The 22,164-nt window shown below is 36.9% G+C and overlaps 1 protein-coding gene across 3 annotated transcripts in view; it reads right to left on the bottom strand.

Annotated features, from left to right (window-relative positions):
• Positions 1-311: 311 nt before the first annotated feature.
• The window catches only part of LOC108969413 (pleiotrophin-like), a 71,085-nt gene continuing 49,232 nt past the window's right edge, over positions 312-22,164 (bottom strand). For all 3 annotated transcript variants that reach the window (XM_018934110.1, XM_018934108.1, XM_018934109.1), the window contains 2 exons: positions 5,657-5,836; positions 312-950 (listed from right to left, as the gene is read on the bottom strand). In XM_018934110.1, the coding sequence (XP_018789655.1) occupies positions 928-950; positions 5,657-5,836 (203 nt within the window). In that variant the 3' untranslated portion in view covers positions 312-927. The remainder of the gene's footprint in view (positions 951-5,656; positions 5,837-22,164) is intronic.

Below are 22,164 nucleotides of genomic sequence, written 5' to 3' on the forward strand. Positions count from 1 at the left end.
CCGACATACCGCCACGTGAGTGGGTGTGTATGTGGCTCGAGTCCTTCTCGTTTCGTCTCATCGTGTCTCGGCTGCCGATTTGGGTCCATTTAACTGCTTGCTTTACTTTTACGGTATGTGTGTATGTATGATATAAGTTTACTGCCTCCTATTTTCATTTCAATAATTTTTAATTTTTAATTAATAATTATTATTTTGTTTTTGTTTTTGGTATGTAATTGCAACTCTTCATGTTTTTTAGCAACTCTTAATGTATATATATATATATTTATATATATACTTATGTATATATATATGGTATATAAGTCTGTCTTTTAATTTAATTTACTTTTTAAACTTATTAATGTGTTGTTGTTTTTCTTCAGTATTTACTATTTTGCTTTGTTGTAATCAAATTTTGGAGATCTCTATAAATAAGTTTGTGTCTTGTCTCTTGTTTTGTTTTGGTTTTAAGGGTTCACACTTTTATTAATTGTTTTTGTAATGTCACTTTTGCTGTAGCTATGTATTTGTTGATTAATTTTATTTAACTTTTTAAGTCTGGTTTAATTAAATTTAATTTTACTTGCTATTTTTTGCTTTTCTTTTCATCTCTCTTTTTTATCGGTTTTACTGTTATCTATTATTCGTTTTACTTCGTGGTTTTGTTGTATATGTGGTTGTTGTTGTGATTCTCTGTATGAAATCTGTCAGTTAGTAGTGTTTTTGTTGCTGTTTGATTTTAAAAATGAACTGCTCTCTGCATCTTCTTCCTGCGCTTTTGTGCATTCATTTTTGTTTTTGTTGTTGTTTGTGTTTGTGGCGTTGTTGCATGCGTTTTTATGTGTGTTTTGCATTATGTTTCAACGAAAATAGTTGTTGTTTTTGCTTTTGTTTTTGAATTCAAATTGAAACAGTTCGCTGGGTTGTTAGTGTGTTGTTGGAGAATTAGGCGCGTGCTTTGCGTACACCTGCAATGAGAGAGAGGAAATAGAGAAAACATGAGAAAATTTTATTTTATTTCAAAAGAGTATAAGAATTTTTCCTGTGAGCCAAGTGCTCTGGAGATCCTAAAATCACGAAATCAATAACGAATTCTGCAAACTGGTTTCGAAGTAATATACGATTCCTATTTCCTATGCTAAGCGAAACAAAACTACAGAGTCACCCGAGATGTGGTTTTACGAATATGTGCTCAAAACTGTGCAAAAATCTAACGAATATCGCTCCAAAAATGAACCGAAACGGAAAAGACCCAGAGGATGCTTATAGCATGTGCCTTTTTAGAAAAGGATAATAAATATTTACATTAAAATACATAAAATTTTAATTTTTTTTTTGTTAGTCTGGTTTACACTTGATCATATCGAATAGATTCTTAAACTATCTTAAACAGACAACCAAACTAACTGATAAGTACTTATCAGCCCTTTACCTACATTTCATACCTACCACACAGCTCAAATTTGATGGAAGGTTCAACGAATATCCTAATCAGCTATTTATTTATTTTTCAAGAACCCCTTGAGGTTCGTTCGTACAAAAATGCTAGTGATCTTGAGGCATAGTGCAGATTTGATTTAAAAGTCAATGGTACAGAGTAACCCTCAATGACTGGGTCGGAAAGAACATTGTTATCAGCTAAATACTGATCTTGAAGTCGATAGATTCAGAGAATGTTGACATCTAGAGCTCAGAAATGCGATTTGTGAATTTTTTTTACATTATTAAAGTATTAGAGCCCAGAGTTCTTTGGAGTTTTTACGTATATATGTATGTCGGCAGTTTTCTAAGGCGATTATAGTTTTGTTCGCCTGTGGATCTCTGTTGATTATTTAAACAAGAGTGGCCTTAGGTTTTGTACGAGATAAGACTTTCTATTTATACAAAATCTATCTTAGCCATACACAGAGTTGATATAGAACACCTAACATTAATATCTCCAGTAAACAAATTATGTTGATGCCAACAGAGGACCCCCGACGCTTTCTTATTACAATTCTAAACTCTAAACAAACTTTTTAAACTGAATTCGTAAATATTTTTCCAAAAGTAACTCCCTTTTGAAATATTAAGGAATTTGCTGAGCACCAACAAGGGTTCGACTGTTAGCACTTTGCTGCCAGCCACACCTTGACGCGGAAAGCGACAGTCAAAAATAACTTCACGATGATTGCCTGTACATGCTCATTCTCTTATGAAGTTCATGTTTCAGACGTTTATTTACCAAATACGCTGGCTATAACGGAACAAATATTTAAGAAAGGGTAGAGGGCAAGTGGCAGAGCGGCGCTCAAATTGAGTTGATTAGTTTCTGGTGTGAGATTGTTGATAAAAAAGGGAACCGTTATAAAAGCAATAATAACCCGAAGTTCTTGTTGATTAGGGAAAACGCGGCAGGGATTCAGACGAACCTTGCGTAACGGTACAAAGCGTTAGAGGACAGCGCAAACTTGCCCGCTGTTACTTAATAATGCAAAATTGTTCGTGAAAATAACGCAGATAAGACAGCGTTCAATTAATTTGTAAACTCATTTCTCGCTTTTTCTTTGTACAAAGTATCATAAGCAGGAACGCTCCCAAGGAACTCCTGTCATATTGTGGGTGGTGTGGAAAAATAAAAAAAGGACAAAAATAAAATATGACAAAGTGTAATCGAAGCTCAGTTGGGTGTATCTTTGGCTAGACAATGTTTGACAAAGAGAATACAAATAAAAGCGCCGTGGGGGTTTCACTCAATGAATTTTACTGTCTGGCTTTTCATAAACGAGTTCAACGCTGGAATGACTTTATATTCGTTTTTACTTTGAGGGATAAGTAGAAAGAGGAAATACTAAAAAAATTTGAAAAATGCTATCATTATACCCTGAACGGTGTATATTAAATTGACCATATAGTTAGTACCATCCAGCAGGAAAAGTCGGAGACCCTGTAACGAATATTATAATGATCAGATTCACGAGTTGAGTTGACTGATTGAGAACTTGACTAACTAAGTTCTTCTGTCTCTCCGCACGTCTGCTTCTATATGCAAACAGCGCCTCTTCGAGCTGTCGATCTTAAATTTAGCACTCACTTTTCGGAACCGCCGTTCTCGTACCAATAGAACATATTTTTATCATACAAACCGATCGATAAAAATCAAGCCATAGCCAGGTTTCATAAAACAGCTCGAGCTTTTCACCTAAAGTTCGTTCCAAGTAATGTGAATCTGAAAATCTTCTCCCATCTACTACGTTATAAGAGTCAACAGCCAGTTCTATATTTAAAACAGCGAATGGAACCAAGCAACCAAGGAGCCAATCAACACATCGTTCTCTATTATGAAATGTAAATATAACCGAAATTGGTTCCAAGGACAGCTTGAAGAAGGCTGACTAGCAACGTCGAAAGAACCAGAGCATGTAGTGTTTCTCATTTGCTGGCTGGAGCTTGAAATCAAGGGAATGAGCCACACTAAGGCCCTAATGTTATGAATGAGATACAGTTGGAGTTTGCTATATCTATAAAAAGGAGAGACCTTGAAGGAATCTCTGTTGAATTTCAAAGCTTGCTTTACTTGAAAATGAACTATGGACTGCGATGTGAGTCTGTGATATATGATGTCTTCCGCTGATCTGATAATATAAGAATAGAAGTAATGAAAGACTAAAGACAGTAAAGTTTGTACTACTACTTCTTTATATTGCAACTGATCAAGTTTCTCTTTCTTTTCTCAGACTTTTGAACCTGCTGCTTTTTTGAAGTTCATTGACATGTGTGGTATATTATCAAGCTTGGTTCCGGACTTATCGGCAAAACTATGTAATTTTTCCCGCCTTTGAGTGGGTTACGATGACTTCCGCGATTCATATAAAACGAATGCGCTTTAAGTATTTTTGCGGTGCATTTTCTATGACCGAAACTAGTCTAAGTATAAACTCAAAACTCTACTCTTACCAGCTAAGTCTGGGAATTGCCAGATACTTTCAAGTAATCTATGTTCCTTTCACTAACTTTGTGTTAGCCATATTTCTTTTGCTTTTTCACGGTCCTTTTAACTGAGATCTACTCAGCCACTGTAAACTTCACGGGTTATACACTTACATGTATGTACAAACCAATACATTTATTAATGCTTAAGCAGACATATCCCTAAGAGAATTGCAAAGGACACTTGCTTTGCGGTCAAAGGATAATAATTTACATCGCTGCTTAGGGTCAGCATTGCATGGAATTAGTTAATTTAAATTGGCAATTAATTTGAGCGAATCGAAAGCGACGTACTAACACATATTGAACAGATGGAGCAGAAGCTCGTTAGAGATATTGCTTGTTGCTCTTTGTTTTCTGGAAGACTGATTTAAGAGGTTATGTGTATATGTCTGTTAAGTATACAACTATTTGTATTTTTATATGAGTAATGGGTTATTATATTGTCCTTTGCGATATTAAAGGAAGTAAGTGTGAAAAATGATATGTAGTTAGGTGAGAGCATCTCAAAGTATTCCACACGGTAAATTAGAACATGGTGTGTCCATAGATCTGTCTGGCACTGTCTCTTTAGAGCTTATGGGTTTTTGAGCTCAGGGCCAACGAGACAACCAAACAAGCATGGAGGGGCTAAGTTCGATTACAGCCGAACATTTTATATCTTTGTAACTTGCATGACACAAAGCAGGGAAATACCATTGAGTTTCAATTATATATGTCTCTCCACTGCATTATGCACTTGTTCCTTCCATGAGATGCGTCCTCGTCAGTGCTTTCGTAATCCTCATGGATCTCGAAGCAGTTTTTCGCAGAGCATCGTCTTCTATGTATGCCTACGACGTGGCCTAAGCAAGGCGCTAGCAATCCTTATGTGTGACCTCTTATTACTTTGTCTTATTCCTATTCACCAGAAGGACAAGTTTTATATAGATTTAAAGCATTAGTGACATTATTAAATTATTGCTACTGAAGCCATAAAAAACAATGAGGCCTTATTTTTAAGCTCAGACCGAGGTCTCATACCAAAGATATAGCACCTGAATGTTGCAAAAACCGACTTCACGTACAAGCAGATTGCCTCAAAGGTCTGTCGCTATCATATATTATGTTGGGTTGAAAAAAAAGTCTTGCGGTATTTTCGCTAGTTGGCGCTGAGAGCGCGTAGTTCTAGTTTTATTTGTCGCATCGGGTCAGGCTATACCTTTTTGGAAAGCTCATTTCACGCGATAACACGTGTTTGATTGATTGTCGTTTCCTTTAAGTCGTTCGTGAGTTACAGCGTCGCAAACATGGAGCAAAATAAAGAGAAAATACGGCATATTTTACAATACTACTACGATAAAGGCAAAAATGCATCTCAAGCCGCCAATAAAATTTGTGCAGTTTATGGACCCGATACAGTTTCCATTTCCACCGCACAACGGTGGTTTCAACGTTTTCGTTCTGGTGTAGAGGTGATCGAAAATGCGCCACGCTCCGGAAGGCCTGTCGTCGAAAATTGCGATAAAATCGCTGAATTGGTCGAAAGAGACCGGGTCGAAATAGAGTAGCAGCCGTAGCATCGGTCAAGAGCTGGCCATGAGTCATCAAAAAAAATGTTATGAATAATTGAAAATTAAATAAAAAAATACCGCAAGACTTTTTTGACAACCTATTATATAAATATAGTATGTATTACTCATTAATCATATTGAGCCACACTCACCTTTATCCTTATTCTTACGCTGTTCCTTGGCGCTCTTATCCTTGGATTTGCCGGGTTTGCAATTCTTCTTGATGACACGTGTTGCTTCGCACGATGGATCGCTGGTCGCCTTTAATTTGTCAGCGCGTGTCATTTGACCGGTGGCACACTCAGACCAGGAACCCTTCTCATATCGGCAGGCTGCACGCACCACGGATTAATACGAAGCGCATGTAAAGAGAAGGAGAAAAATAAAGGCATAAGCTTTCGGTATAATATTGCCAGGCGATGTAAGCAAGAGGAGATTAATTAGAATAATTACATACATTAATATAAACGAATGCTGCAGTAAAGATAAGCGCGTGTGTTTCTAACTGATGGCATAAATTGGCAACTCGATAATATTATACATATTTACATACATGTACATATATATGTCTATCTGTTAGTTATTGTCTAGGCAATTATACAAATAAATTGCAAGAAGAGTATCGAGTCACTAATTGAATTCGGGTAGCAGCACTAAGCACTTATGTACACATACTTAGGTATATGTATTGGGAAATTGCTAATCATTACTATCATTATCACTGCTATATACTAAGTAATTAGGCTAAATTTCTTCGATTACCACTTTGCCGCATTAAATAGTAGATAAGTAAAAAAACCATAAATGTTATCTTCTTTGGAGTGGTTTCAAGTGAATATATAGCCTAGGCATCTGATAAATTTGTGAATAAAGTTTGCTATTTGAACGGCTTTAAACTTTTTTTTTTTTTTTTTTTTTTTTTTTTTTTTTTTTTTTTTTTTTTTTTTTTTTTTTTTTTTTTTTTTTTTTTTTTTTTTTTTTTTTGCAGAAATACACCTCTAGGTACGAAATTGACTACATAGGTCGGAAACTCAGCTCGAACCTGGCTTTTTCGAATTGGTAAAGATTAGAGTTTGGCGCAGACACCGCTTACACCAAGCGAAGGCAGGCCCTTCTCCACCTGGTCTCTCCAACGGAGTGGAAGTCTTCCTCTTTCTTTGCTTGCCCCGGTGGGTATTGCGTCGAATACTTTCACAGTTAGAGTGTTTTCGTCCATTCAAACGACATGACCGAGCCAGCATAACTGATACTTTTTAATTCGCTGAACTATATCCATAACGCCATATATCTCGTACAGCTCATCGCAGTTAATGCGCTCGAAACCTCTCAACACCCACTCGTCAGATTATGGGCGGTGACACCATATAGCAGAACGGGAATAATGAGTGACTTATAGAGTTTGATTTCTCTTCATAGAGAGGTCTTTACTTCTCAATTGACTACTCTGTTTGAAGAAGCACCTATTGGCAGAGTTATTCTACGTTGGATTTCGAGACTGACATTGTTGTTGCTGTAAATACTGGTTCGAAAATGGATGAAATTACATACGACTTCGAAGTTATGTCTGCCAATAGTCGCGTAAATGCCAAGTCGCTAGTGCGATGGCTGTTTGTTTGGAGACAGCAGATATTTTGTCTTTCTCGCATTCACTTCCAGATTCATTTGCTTCACTTCCTTATCCATTCTAAAGAAAGCAGAAGCTAAGACGCGCTTGTTGAGGCCAATGATATCAATATCATCAGCTGTAACTCTTATAGAAGATGGTACCTTCTCTATTTAGTTCTGCACTTCGAACTATTTTCTCCAAGGGTAGATTGAAGAAGTCACACGATAGCGAGTCGCCTTGTTGAAGCCTCGTTTGGTATTGAACGGCTCGGAGAGGTCCTTTCCGATCCTGACAGAGCATCTGCTATTGCTTAAGGTCAGCTTTCACAGCCATATTAGTTTTTCTGGGATACCAAATTCAAATATCGCGGCATAAAGGCAGATCCTTTTCGCGCTGGCAAAAGCACGGGTCTCAAGATTTGGTGTATGGTGAATATCTGGTCAGTGTTGATTTTCCAGGCCTTAAGCTACACTGATAAGATCCAATCAGTTTTTTGACGAATATGAATAAATGTTGAGAATGCGCTCAATTGAAATTTATATTATATGCAATGTTGGGGATGCTTATCCCGCGGTAGTTGGCGCAGATTGTGGTGTCTCCCTTTTTTTTTTTGGATTGGGCAGAACACACTTCAATACCAATCATTGGGCATACCGACCATATTTTACAAAGAAGCTGATGCACGTTCCATATCACTTCTTCGCCACAGTGTTTGAATAGCTCAGCCCCGCCACTTTGTTGTTCTTCAGACGAGTAATTGCTATTCGAACTTCTTCATGGTGAGGCCATGGAACGTCTGCTTCTTCGTCATCGATCGGGGCTATCGGCTTCGCTATCACCTGGTGTTATGCTTTCACTGCCATTCAGCAGGCTAGAGAAGTGTTCCCTCCATAATTTTAGTATGTTCTGTGCATCAGTCTCTAGGTCAGTTTCGGAGTTTCTAATGCTTAATATGTACGCTCTGTTAATCGTCGCATCTTTTTGTATAATTTGCGAGCATTAGCTCTGTCGGTCAGCTTGTGAAGTTCTTCGTACTCACGCATTTTGGCCGTTTTCTGTTTTGTCTGCAAATGCGTCTCGCTTCCCTCTTTAACTCGGTATCTATCTCATTCCACACGTGTTGTGGTCAATCGTAATGTTGCGAGGTAGGCAGTCTGTTTTCTCTCCATTGCGACACGGCACTCCTCGTCGTACCAGCTGTTCTTTTGCACTTTTCGAAAAGCAATGGTTTCTGGAGTTTAAAAACGATGCTTACAATCGAAAAATATGAAGCAAAAATCGGAATCGAGACTTAATGCTTTAAAAATATTTCCATCCCTGATTTGAGTGCAATTTCTTGCACGGATTTCCACGGTCCAAGATGTAGAGTCAGCATATTTAAACATCATGGTTTGAGAAGTTCTGGTTCTCATCGATAGAGCAGATTTTTAACTGCATTCTCGGGTTTTAATAGAGTCCGAACTCTAAAGGTGAACTGAGACAATTTTCTTGTTGTTTTTGTTTTTTGTCAGTTCGGCTTATATTTGATTATATGTTAAACCTTAGGAAAGTGGCGGCAGTATAGGCTATACCAAAGCTTTACTATTTGCTCTATAAGAAAGGCGTCTAGAAGTCAATTTGTAGCCAACTTTTTCGTGTTCACTATAAAATAAATTGCTTTCGTTTTTTTACTCCAAATTAACTCGTTGAGAAGTTGCCATTAACAGTACTTCGCTTACGACTTTTTTATTGCTCTTTAAAGCAACAATTTCCACTAAAATTAACTTTTTAAGACCACATTTGGCGCTCTTAAAAGTAGTGAAACATTGTGCCATAACTGACCACAGGCTGCTCGGTCATACGAAAAAGCGAGCTCTCCTCCCGCCACCAACCGCCGCCTCGCTTATCAATGTGAAGAATCTACAATAAACCACCGCAAAATAGACCATTTGTGACTACTTAAATGACCTGCAGGCGCAATAACACATACAATGCAACAACAAAGGCAGCAACGACAACGACAACAAACAAATGGAAATACGCTGAACAACAATGGCAAGAGGTAATATAAAACCGTAGGCCATTTGTGGCAGTCAAGTTTTTGACTATGGTCGTAAATTCTCGTAAATTCATACGAACAACAATGTTACTACGAAATTGGCTGCTTCCCGGTGTATGTGTTTGTGTGCGTAACTGAGCGCATAAACAAAAGTGCGTCTGATTGTGCAAGTAAATGAATACCGATATGGTACTATGTATTGTATATACTATATATATGTAGGGCTGTGAGCCTATATTTGAATGTTACGAGGCGTATGCTGTGAAATTAATGATGCATATGGGAAGTGTGCGTTCGTTCGTGTTCTGTACGAGGCCGGAAGGACGCAGCGGAAACGAGTTATAGTCGCCGTTAAAACGTTATCTCCAACATGTGCGTCAATATGTGTGCTTACACTCTGAGTTTTTATGTTTGCAGTACGAGCGCAGTTTGATGTGTGCCTTTCAGGAGACGCAAATACAACCTTGTAGCTGTCACAGATCAGCTAATTCACGGCGTACTTAAGAAATGTTAAAGAAAAATTAAAACCCGATGGAACGAGCTATCTGGGTACAAAACTGTAAAAGTTATAAACAAAACTGTAGATCATAAGTACTCAAAATTCCTATTGGCACTCGATAAAAGAAACTGTAGGATCATGAATACTAATTGTTCACTGTCTGGTGCCGACACACGCCAGAAGAATGAGGCTGATAGAAAGAGAAGACGGCAGGAAGTTTTTAGAGCAAGGCATCAGGGAACCAGTATGATACACTGTAAGAGGTATCGATATTGAGGCCACAGATTCTGTTGAAATTAATAGCAGTAACTGAGCTCCATCTGGTCATTCAGTCAAGATCTACGTGTACGTTACGGATTCGGATTTTTACTTGGTAAAAGAATATGAAGCCAAAGAGGATGGAGCCATGGAAAAGTTCAAACAGTCGTCGCATTCGCGACTTGGCTCCCGCGTCAATGTTCACAGTGTACAACATAATTTCGAAGTCGTAGATAATTTCGACTATCTTGGAACCAGCATTAACATCAAAACCAATGTAAGCCTCGAAATCCAAGGGAGAATAACTCTTGCAAACAGGTTATATTTCGAATTAAGTAAGTCCCTCTTTCGACGAGCAAAAACAAAAATCCATAAGTCACTCATCATCCCCGTCCTGATATAGCATCTGATAAGATGACAGCATCTGATAAGTCGACGTAACGTAGTTTTCGAGAGAAAGGTTCTACGGTAGATTGAATATATCTAGGCTTTTGTATTCATAAAACTCCTCAAAAACTCAAAGCAAGTATAGGTATAAGCGTCAGATATACTTGTAGTACTTCTAAGAGGTAGGTTCTGTAGGTTTTTTGGAGTGTTAAAGTTTCGATTTTTCAAAACTGACTATTCTAATGCTATCAGAACTTAATTTTGCTATGGATCATGTATGTATGTAGGATTTTATCACAGCGGAACCGAACTAACGATGACTAATCAAATGTTTAGTAATTATAATTTCTTCTGAAATTTGTTGTGCAATGAAAGTTTACAGTCTATCCGATTGAAAACTGCTTAAGCGGAATACGGCCGGTATTAGTAACCAAACAAGAGAAATTGATTTGGATTTAACTCTTGCGACATAGATTCCATATACTTTAATATATGTATAATATCGGAACTCCCCATCCGAGCTATTCTAAGCATATGAATATGATTCTGTACTTCTAACATCAGTCTGCACCTGACATAGGCATATATGGGATATTTTATACTCTAAACGGGGTATATTAAATTCGTCACGAATTTCGTCCCAGATGGAAACATTGGAGACTCTATAAATGATCAGCAAAATGAGCTGGTTCGATGTAGTTAAGATCGTGAGACTATAGTATATGGCTGTAAATACGCTAAAAGGCCGTTAAGTTTTTGAGATATCGGCCTGAAATTTCGCACACACCTTTTTCGAGTCAAAAGTCTGCTTATTTGCCGGAACCGAAGATATCACTATAAGATATAGCTTTCACACAAATAAATCGTTACAAATGAAACATTTTTATTTAACAAGTTTTTTCAAGAGATAGACTATTATCCAAGGCATCGATACAATTACCATACATATTGTTCAGAACGAGTAACTTTAGAATGTAGTTGCCACACAAACTGATCGCTCAAAATCAAGCGAAAGATACATGTATACTTTTTAAAGAGTGATTTATTTCGAGATGCCCTACTTTTTCAAAGAAAAACACAGACGCTTCAAATTTAATAAATCCATTGATTGATGCGATCATTTGACGGTTACGTTTTCATCGTCGTTTTTGAAGAAATAGGACCGATGAATCCACTGGCCTATAAACCACTACGAACCGTTACGTTACCTGAATGAAATGGTGGATCTTGAATCTTTTTTGGTGGCTCTTCGTTCGAAATGCGGCAATTTTGCTTCTTTACATACCCATTGAGCCAGAAATGGACCCCATCGTTGAACAAAATTTGACTCGAAAACGTCACATCTTATTGGAACTTTTCAAGGGATGCAGAGAGTGAGGCGATGTCACTTGGGAAGATCGAGCGGTTTCAGTTCTGGCACAAGCTTTCAGTTCTCTAAGATTAAGTTAATTATAAGAAGTGAACCTCTGAAGGGCATTTTAGCTTTTTGCGTGGGAACTATCTAAAACTAGTATTTTTCATCAATTGAAAACGAGTGCAAAGCTGTGTGCAAATTAGAGTTTATAGAAAAATGTGTGAAATGTTTCGACTTAACAAACTACCCTCGTTCATTTTGTCAGCGTCTGTTAACTATAACTATGTGGCGGCAGTTTCGGCAATAAAATTTAAACGAAATCCTGCCAATTTACATTTTATAATCTGTGCCGCCGAGCAACGTTATCAGTGACACTGAATGGCACGAGCGTTGGATAGGCATATGTGGCATGAATGAGCTCTATACACGCATATGAAACAATGTACCGAGAAGCATATATACAGAGAAAACAGTGTGTGGTATATAGAAGGCCGACTGTGGTTAATGTGCGTGCCACGCCCATGTGGCTCAGATATAAAAAGCGACCAAAAAGGGAATTGTGGGTTTGTGCAACTGAAGTCACGGTGCGCCAATACAACCATGCTTATATGTATCTCCTGCTTTTGTTGTTTTATTGTTCGAACGCAAGCTTTTTGTGCATTTCATGCGATATTTTGACCGTTAAGCGACTACTCTCTCATCATTTTACTATATATACAAACACAAATACTCATACACTTATACATGTATGTAGATAAAACAGCCTGTCTGTTGCTCTGTCCAACTGTCCGTCCATTTGAGTGCTGGTCAGCCAATTGGACAACAACATGTCAGTTTGTTCACGCGCATTGCCAATGCAATTTGCTGCATTGCTACTTGGCAGCTTGTTCGCCCGTTTCTGCCACATGTCTACGGGGGACATGAGAATTGTTGCCGTTGTTGTTGCTTTTATTGGTGCAGCTGGCTCGTTGCAATTGTTATGTTAATGCAGACAAACGAGATAAGGGAAAGGCACACACAAACTGCCTTGGCACCAATTTATATGCATGTGTGTGTGGCAAGTATATACATATACATAGGCATTTGTAAATGTGTCCCTTTGGTGTGTGTATTTTCTGGTTAAAATACTATGATAGTTTGCAAAAGAATTAAATTCATGTACCTGTACGCCGAATCGGAAGAAGAAGAGCTTGAGCGCTTGTTTGTGTTTAAAGTGGGAAAATCATGTTATCCTCTTGCAATTACCCACAAGACCACAAGGACAATTAACGTCGACCAAAAAAAGCAGTCAACGCACAATTCAGAGGTTGAATATAAAAGTAGTACATACATACATATATAGTATGTATATACCTCATACAAATGCAAAATTAAATGATTGATTATGGTTTTAAGATCTTTTAATATGGACAAAGACCGCCATATCTTCCACAAATGGTAGATCAGCTGAAAGGTTTTGCTACCGCCGTTCAGCTTGGAAAGTCACCAAGTAAAACATTAAAAAAAAAATTATATATATATCGGAAGGTTTTTAAAAATTGAGTGAAGTCGCTCAGTTCTAGAAGTTTATCTATAAACATTTCGACAAAAAGCATATAACTAGTGATCCTTTAGAGGTCCTTTTTTCAATAGCCTTTTTTGATAGATTAACGGTAAGTTGTGTCAAGCTGTTATGCTCTGTATGCTCAGTACTATTTGGGATTTCATCTTCGAAAGATTTATGCCTGAACAACGTTTTCAAATCGTTCAACTTTGCTACGAAAATTCACGTTCTGTATCTATTTGAGATTCCATCACGCAGTGAAAAAAATGTAACAACCGTTGCGGAAGAGAGAGTCGATTCGACGCCTTACTGACATATGCAAAGCCTTGGCTTGAGATCTTAAATTGTAAGCGTACAAAGTATAGCTTGTGCAAGAATTGCAGCCGCTCGACCTTCCCAAGCGACATCGTCTTGCTCTATTTGCTCTTGAAGAGCTCCGACGTTTTCGCGCCATATATTGTTCAGCGATGAGGCCCATTTCTGGCTCAATGAGTATGTAAACAATCAAAATTACCGCATTTGGAACGAAGAGCATCTTGAAGGGATTCAAGAGCTGTCATTTTATCCAGAAAAAATAACGATTCGGTGTGGTTTGATGCTGATGAGAACGTAACCGTCAATGACGACCGTTATCGCACCATGACTTAAGTTCGTGATCTCGGCGACATTTGATTTCAACATGATGGTGCCACTTCCCACACATCACATCAGACAATGGATTTATTGAGAGAATACTTCGGTGAGCAGATATCTTCACCTTTTGTTACGGTCTATTGGTCACCAAGATCATGTCATATCACACCGTTAGACGTTTTCCTCTAGGGACACTTAAAGCCTAAGGTCTATGCGGACAATCCCACTATGACTCAGGCTTTGGAACAGAATGTCCGTCGTGTCGAGAGTAGGACTCAATAGATGAACCATCTTGAAGAGGTAGTTTTTAAAAAATAAAAATATAGTTCTTCGTATAATGATCTACCAGATTTGACCAAAAATTTAATTTAGTTAGGACAAAATTTAAGTTTACAAATTAAATTTTTTTATTATTTATGGTATTCCTAAAAGATGTCTTTTTAGGCTGCCAAGCTAGGCTCGCTTCACTTGTGCTAGAGATTCTAAAACTTCGTTCCTATGAATGCCTTTTATTGCGGGTTGGGAAAAATGATTTAAGAAAGAAAACTCTTTTTCATGGAAAGTATTTTATATAATTATCACAGAAGAAACGAGCTTTTAAAATATATCGAAGACCAAATTTCAGTTATCTCGGCGCGAATTTTTAATTTCTGAGTACTGGCCACCACTTCAGCTATATGTAGAGTATCTTCAAAGGTTTTTTATATGCCAGATAATAGAAAATGTTAAAATATCATGACATTTACTTTGGATTTAGGTGATCTCTGCACACCCTTCCCGCGGCAAGTTCACTCAGTGCTCGCTGTAGGTGATAATCACATCTAATAGTTCGAGGCATTTTCAGTCAATAATGGAAGGCTAACTAATGAAGGAGATGAGTAAAACCTTATAAATTGCATCAACATTTGAAGTAAGTGTGAAATCGTTAATATGGAATCATAGCAGTCAGTATTCTTAACATTTTTACTTATATCAGTTAATGATACATATACTCGTACTAGTCAATTTTTAGCTGCCCTCGTCCATCCACCTCTGTTAACGACGAATGAAAAAGTTAATAAACTAAACTCCGCTAGGAAATCCGAAAGATAGCAAAGCATGAATGGAGTGAACCAATAGCGTCTTTTTGGTTATTGTTGTTTTGTTTTTTTTTTTTTTTTTTTTTTTTTTTTTTTTTTTTTTTTTTTGGTATGAAATCTGTCAATGCTAGACTGGTACCATAATTCCTGATCGTTCGCAAAAACTACGGCGGTAGATGCCGCAAAAGAGATGCTTGAAAACCCAGATTATTAGTGGCTAAACATCGATTCATGTATATTACGTCGAAACTATCGAAAATATAGCGAATGATGATGCAAAAATGATCGGAAACTAGAGAATCAAAATTTGCTGAAGGCCAGAGGCAAGGTGTGTAATAAGTGTATGGAAATTTAGATTTAGCTGTAGCATGTTTGTACTGACTCGGGAGTTTATTTTAAAGGTAAAATAATTTATGTTAAAATATCATATGTCAAAATGTTGGTACTTTTCAGTCCGATCATCTTTGAGCAGATGTTTCTATTAATACACATTTATTAAACAAAAAACAAACCTTGTATTTGCAATAATATCTGCTAAAGGACATCTCGATTCGCATGAACAAAACAACTTCAAATCAAACTTAAGACGAAAAAATAAAAATCATAACAAAAATGCGTTTTAAGTGAATGTAAAATTTCCTGGCAACTTGTATTGTCGAAACACAATTTCATCAAAACAAGGGTAGTCTATGTGGATCTATTCTGACTAATCACTCTTCATTTTTTGTTACACCGTCATCAAATATAAAGGGCTATACCTTTTAAGAATATTGACTTCAACCAAGTCGAAATATACATATGCATCTTGAAAGTCTGAAGTCTTTATGGAAAAATTTGGAAGCAATGGGTCAGGAAAATAATTTTAGAGATATTTAAACTTTGTTGTCCTTTAATCGCAAGCAAAATTTGATATTTAAAACGGTCTTAAATACAGTTTTTCATTTGGTGGGAAATAAAGTTTTGGATGGATTCCCAAACATTTTAGCAATTAAATACCTTCCAAAAGACGAAATCGAAGAGAAGTACAAGTATGACTGTCTCAATTAGTTTTTACATAATTAAAATCAACTTAAGATGCAATTAAGAAAATATTTCAATGCTTGAAAAGCAATCTGATTTTTAAGAACGAAACAGTAGAGGCCCAATTACGGCATTACACTTTTTTATAAATGCCGGTCTCATTCTCACTCTCTCTCTCTCTCCTTCTCTGTTATCACTTATATAATTGTGATTCCATTTCTCTCCCCCTCTCTCTCTCTCTCGCTTGTTTCCTATGTCTCTAATAATTTTTTGAATGTTACACGGCACAGATACTTGAGTTTTTATGAACTCACATATACAATTATTTACTCTACAAGATATTTTTGTTCTTGCTAAAATCTGATTTACCAGCGTTGAAACAGGGGTTTTCTCTATCTCAAATTCCTCCAAAATTAAGCTGTGGCCATTTTTGGTTTAAAATATACTCAATTTGCTCAGCGTGCCATCAAATTAACCAACCTGCACAGCGAAAAACTAAAAAAAAAAAAAAAAAACTTCTTGATTGCAAGTTGTATTCAAATAATTCTAGGTCCGAATATGGAGCAGGCCGGAACAATGCATTCAAGCGCAAACGCTTGCTCGCTGCATATCAGCTATATTATTTTTAAATGTTTTTTGTTGTCATGCTTTTTTATTACAGCATTTCCGTTATTTCGCATACATTTCTCAGTGCTTGTTATCCCTTGCGCTGCGGCATTAAAGCCATAACCAACACAACGGCCAGAGCTACGAGTGTGTATGTGTGGAAGGTATTCGTACACACATATATATATATATACATATATATATACATAGATATGTGCGTAGTATGTCTACGGCAATGCGGCAGTGGGGGTAAAACCGTTTTTCATAGCTGTTAAATTTTTTATTGCTGCGAAATGTAAATTTTCTGTTCGCAGCGCACAAATTACCGCTCAATCTCCAGGATTTCAGTTGTTAATTTTTGGTAGCTAGTATAAAACAACAACAACAACAACAACGTTAAACAATATATTGTGGAAATAAATGTAACATAACGGTCGGACAATACATGCATATCCCATCAGTGCAGCAACATTTTTCCCACTAAAATGTCAGATTTTATTTTACTTATTACTTTCACATACACATACTCGTATTTTTCGGTGTTTTTGTATTTTTACCAACAGCGTGGAATTTATGTCGAACGTGTAGTTGCGAGTAATTATGGAAATATGCGAATATCTATGAGTGTATGAGTGTGTGTGTGTGAGTATGAACTGGCTTAATGAATAAAGCACACACATACACACACACACACACACACATTTGTATCGACTTATACGACTGCAGTCCACATCCCAATTAAGGTATTTTTTGTTAAGCCTTTAATTTTAATACCAGCATAAGTCGAGTTACAATTTCGTTTGCGAAAAAAGGTAAAAAACACCGTAATGTAAGGCTTACACCTGGACAGTGTAAAACCAAACGCGCCGCTGACTTTAAGTTGGTATGTACTGGTGAAATATTATATATATTGGTTAGTGTTTGAATATTCTACCGCGAGCAATTTCATTTCGCAATGTAGCAGTTGCCAAACCTGCCAACTGGATTTATTCTGATTTGCTGCAAGTTTTATTAAGCAATAAATTTAATAGCAGAGGATAAACTTCGATTAGAAGTGTCATACTAAAATCTTAAATCAATATCGCCAACAGTTTTTAAGTTAAAGCTTTCTAAAGTTCAGCCGTAGTGTTCAGTATTTTTGGCATTTCATCATGGAAGGACCTACGCTTGAACAACGTTTACAAATCGTTCAACTTTACTTCACTTTCTGTAAAGCGCGCTTCGCTCAACTTATGGTCAACATAATTGGCCTACTCAGCGTACTATTCGCAACACCATCAACCTGAGATTCAGCATTCATTATAATATTCAACCGAATAGATCAGCTTGTGCAAAAATTAATGCTGCTCAACATTCCCATGTGACATCGCTTCGTTCTATGAGCTTTTAAAACATTCCAAGATGAACCGACGTTTTTGAGTCAAATTCAGAAATTTCCGCTTTTGGGACGAGGATAAATCTCAAGAAATTCAAGTGCTGCCATTTCATTCAGAAAAAACAACAATGGTTTGTGTGCCGATGGAATATTCGGTCCATAGTTTTTCAAAACTGATGCCGATGAGAACGGGATATTCAATGGCAATCCTTATCGCGCCATGATAAGCAACTATTTGATGCCTGAAATTGAGGCTCGTGATCTCAGCAACATTTGGTTTTAACAAGACGACGCTACTATCTACACATCGCATTAATAAATGGATTTATGGGCAGATAATTGCATGTTTTGGGCTGGTCGGTTGGTTGATTGTGTCATGTGATATCACATCGTTAGACTTTTTCCTGTGGGGATTTTCAAAGTCTAAGGTCTATGTGGACAATCGCGCTTCAATTCAGGCTGTGGATCAATATATCACCTATGTCATTTGCCAGTTACCAGTGAACGAGTCATTGAAAGTTGATTTAAATGGATGGACCATCTGAGATGTAGCCGCGGTCAACATTTGAAAGAGAGAATCTTGAAAAGATAAATCCCAGAGAATGTTCTTTCAAATGATAATAAGTATTTCCCATTAAAATGGAAGTTTTTTCTTAAAAAAAAAAAGTAGGGAACCTCGAAATAGATCAACTCCAAGTTGGTACAAGAAAAATAATATGTCAGGAAACCTACTCCAATATTATATACAAATTGAAGGCCATTGTTAAGAGAAAGTTTCTCGTGATCAATGTTTATTTCCAGTGAAGGGTTTTTTTTGTTTTTTTTTTTGTTTGAACTTATAGAGAGAACTTGTTGTCTCCGCACTTTCGAAACCAGTTTAGTTCAATGAACCCAAATTGATCTCTAGAGTGCTGGAGATAGTAGATCATTCAAAGTAAATTTTGTTTGGATTTTTAATGGATATTGAAGAAACAATATTGCGATATAAATAATTGTTTATCTTCAACCAATAAACACAATACATATTACAGCTTCTTGTCACGACAAATACGGGCAGTAAATTAGTTGATGGAGTCATGTGTGGAAGTGAGGAAATTCCTCTGAGTGCCATTCACTTCGGAGTCCTTTATATATGATTTGAAGGGCAGCTATAGTGAGATGACGAACCATATTTCCCCAGGGTTGAGAGCTGCGCTTGAGACCTGCTACGTAAAAAACGCTCAAAATAAAGAGGAAACAACTGCCTCGGATGTATAAGTGGTGTCTACGCCAATAAGAAGAAATGATCAAAAACTCTTTGTATTCAGTTTAGAGCAATAATAGCTTGAAGCTTCCTAACTCTAACCTTTTTGTTTAAAAAAAAAAACGTACATTTGCTTGGATCAAACATAAATTTGGCTATATATGAGGTGTGTTCAAAAAGTATCGCGAATTTCGTGTTTTTTCAAAAATTATTTACTTATTCATGAATATCTATTTTGACCCCTTCAAAGTAGTCCCCATGAGATATTATACTCTTGTGCCAACGGTTTTTCCAAACTTCGAAGCATTTCAAAAAATCATTTTTTTATCTTCCTCAGCTCCTCCGAGGCATCGAGTCTTTATCTCGTCAAGAGAAGCGTAACGTCGTCCTTTCATGGGCCTCTGGGCCTCTTGGGAACAAGAAAAAGTCACAGGGGGCCAGATCTGGGGAATACGATGGCTGCGGCATCATTAGTGTGTTGTTTTTGGGCAAAAAGTCGCGCACAAGCAACGATGTGTGAGCAGGGGCGTTATCGTGGTGCAAAAGCCAATTTATGTCACATCTTCTCGGCCTTCTGAGAACATTTTGTACCACCGATAAACGTTGCTTCGGTCCAAGGTAGCTTCTCCGTATGCCACAGTCAACATTCGGAATGCATCCGCGCACTTATTTTCGTTTTACACACAAAATTTGATACAGGTTCTTTGATTTATTTTTTTTAATAGGTAAAAATCGAAGACGATCCAAAACACGTGCAACCAAAGCAGCTGTCAACAATTAAACGAACATTCAAAATGGCCGAGCTTGTCGGCATACGTGAGAGACATGCGTACCAACGTAACGCCACAAAAAATTCGAAATTCGAATATACGTAACCAGCGAAAATTCAAAATCCGCGTTACTTTTTGAACACACCTCGTAGCTCAGTCTCTGATTGCTCTCCTATGCTACTTAAATGATTGTCTAGGTGTATATTATGCCCTTCAGAAACCCACATTTTCAAAAATATGCTAATAAAAAGATCCTTTTGAAAAAGAATTTTGCAGTTACAAATTTATCCGAGCAAAATATGTATTATACTTAGGCTTAAAAACACAAAAATGGTTTAGGAGTTCAGCTCATGTTCAGAGTGTTTCGTGAAACTTTTAACTGACAATTTTTTTTTTTTTGTTTTTTTATAGATTTTCTGTTCAACCTGTCTTGAACCATTAAACAAATGTGCTTTGTAACATTTTTCGATTCACGTAATTGATTGTTCCTTGCAACTTGTCATACGAAATTTCTTTCCAACCGAACTTTTCTTTCGAAACTCGGCGTTCAAGTAATTTTGTAATTTCACCATTGTCAGCGAAAAAATATAAACTGACGAAAAACAACAAAGACACAAAGTACACTTAAAATGCGCCTCAAAGTATGTCAGCAAACTAACAAAGCGTAAAAGTTCGTTAGCATTGCATTTCGGGACACAAAAGAGGGGATGCAGCGGAGAGAATGCAACACTGCAAAGGAAATGAGCTGAGTGACGGCGCAGAGAAACACGTTGGAAAAATAGAAGAAGAGGAAGATGCAGAAACCAAACAGGAAACACGAAAAGTGCAACTCAATGCAAGAATGAGCGAATTCGCGTGAGTTGCACAATGCTAAAGGATGTAATGGCGAAAATGATAAAAAAAAATATTAAAAAAATAAAGAAAATAAAGAAAAATAACACAAAATATGAAAATACGTTTACTGCTGCAGAAAAGCTATAATACCCTTTACATGTGCATTTCTCATAGCATAAAATATTTAGTTTGTATGGCAGCTATAAGCTATGATGATCCCATCTAAACAATTTCTGCGGAGATTATAGACTTGACATAGAAAATAATCTGTGTCGAACTTCGCGAAGATATTTAGTCAAATAAGAAAGTTCGCCATACAAGAACTTCAGTTGGATCGATCAGTTTGTATGGTAGCTATAGCCTATATTGATCCGATCTAAACAATTTCTGCGAAAATTATGGAATTGACTTAGAAAATAATCTATATAAAATTTGGTAAAGATAACTCATCAAATAAAAAAGTTTTCCATATAAGCACTTGATTCCAATCCTTTAGTTTGTATGACAGCTATAAACTATAGCGGTCCGATCTAAACAATTTCTTTGGAGATTATAGATTTGCTTCGTAAAATAATCTATGCCAAGTTTTGTAAAGATATCTCATCAAATAAAAAAGTTTTCCATACAAGCACTTAATTCCGATCGTTCAGTTTGTATGACAGCTATATGCTTTAATGGTCGGATATCGGTGATTTCTACAAATGAACTGCTTCTTGGGAATTAAGAAAGCTGTGCAAAATTCCAGATCGATATCTCCAAAAGTGAGCGACCAGTTCGCATATAAATCGACTCAGCTCGTTGGCATACCATCCTGTCAAAATTGAGCCGGACCGGTGCTAGTCAATTTTAAACTTGAATGTATGTACTTGAAAGGAGATTCCTTGTATCCTTCTGCGTATTACAAAATTTGTAGCAAACGTAATGCACACTGTTGTGGGTATAAAATTATAAAATGCAAACAACAAGAAATATAAATGAAGCACAGAAAAATTGCAGAAAATCGTTACTAACAGCGAAATCAATAACAACAGTAACTACGTTAAAAGCACGCAAAAGCAGTGACTGTGTGATTACACAAGTACCGTTATCTCAGTATCTACGTATATGTGTGTGTGTGTCGCTGATGGAGGATGTGTTGCACAATCAGTGAAGCCAATAATAGCACAGCGGAGAATAACAAATGCCAGCGAAAGATGGAAAAGTTACTAACAACGGTATATATATGTATATTTATATAAGTGTGTATGCATGTGTGTGTATTCGTGCACGAGTGCCTATCTAATGCATGTTGCAATCACATGTGAAAATGTGCAACAAGCCGTGCTAAATGTGTGGCAGCAGCGGTCCCGACGCTGCAAAAGCTTGAGCAATACACACATACATAAACACACACACACACCTACAAATATACACAT

This window comes from Bactrocera latifrons, unplaced genomic scaffold (assembly GCF_001853355.1).
Source record: "Bactrocera latifrons isolate USDA-ARS-PBARC rearing strain unplaced genomic scaffold, ASM185335v1 scaffold_251, whole genome shotgun sequence".
Classification (NCBI taxonomy): Eukaryota; Metazoa; Arthropoda; class Insecta; order Diptera; family Tephritidae; genus Bactrocera; species Bactrocera latifrons.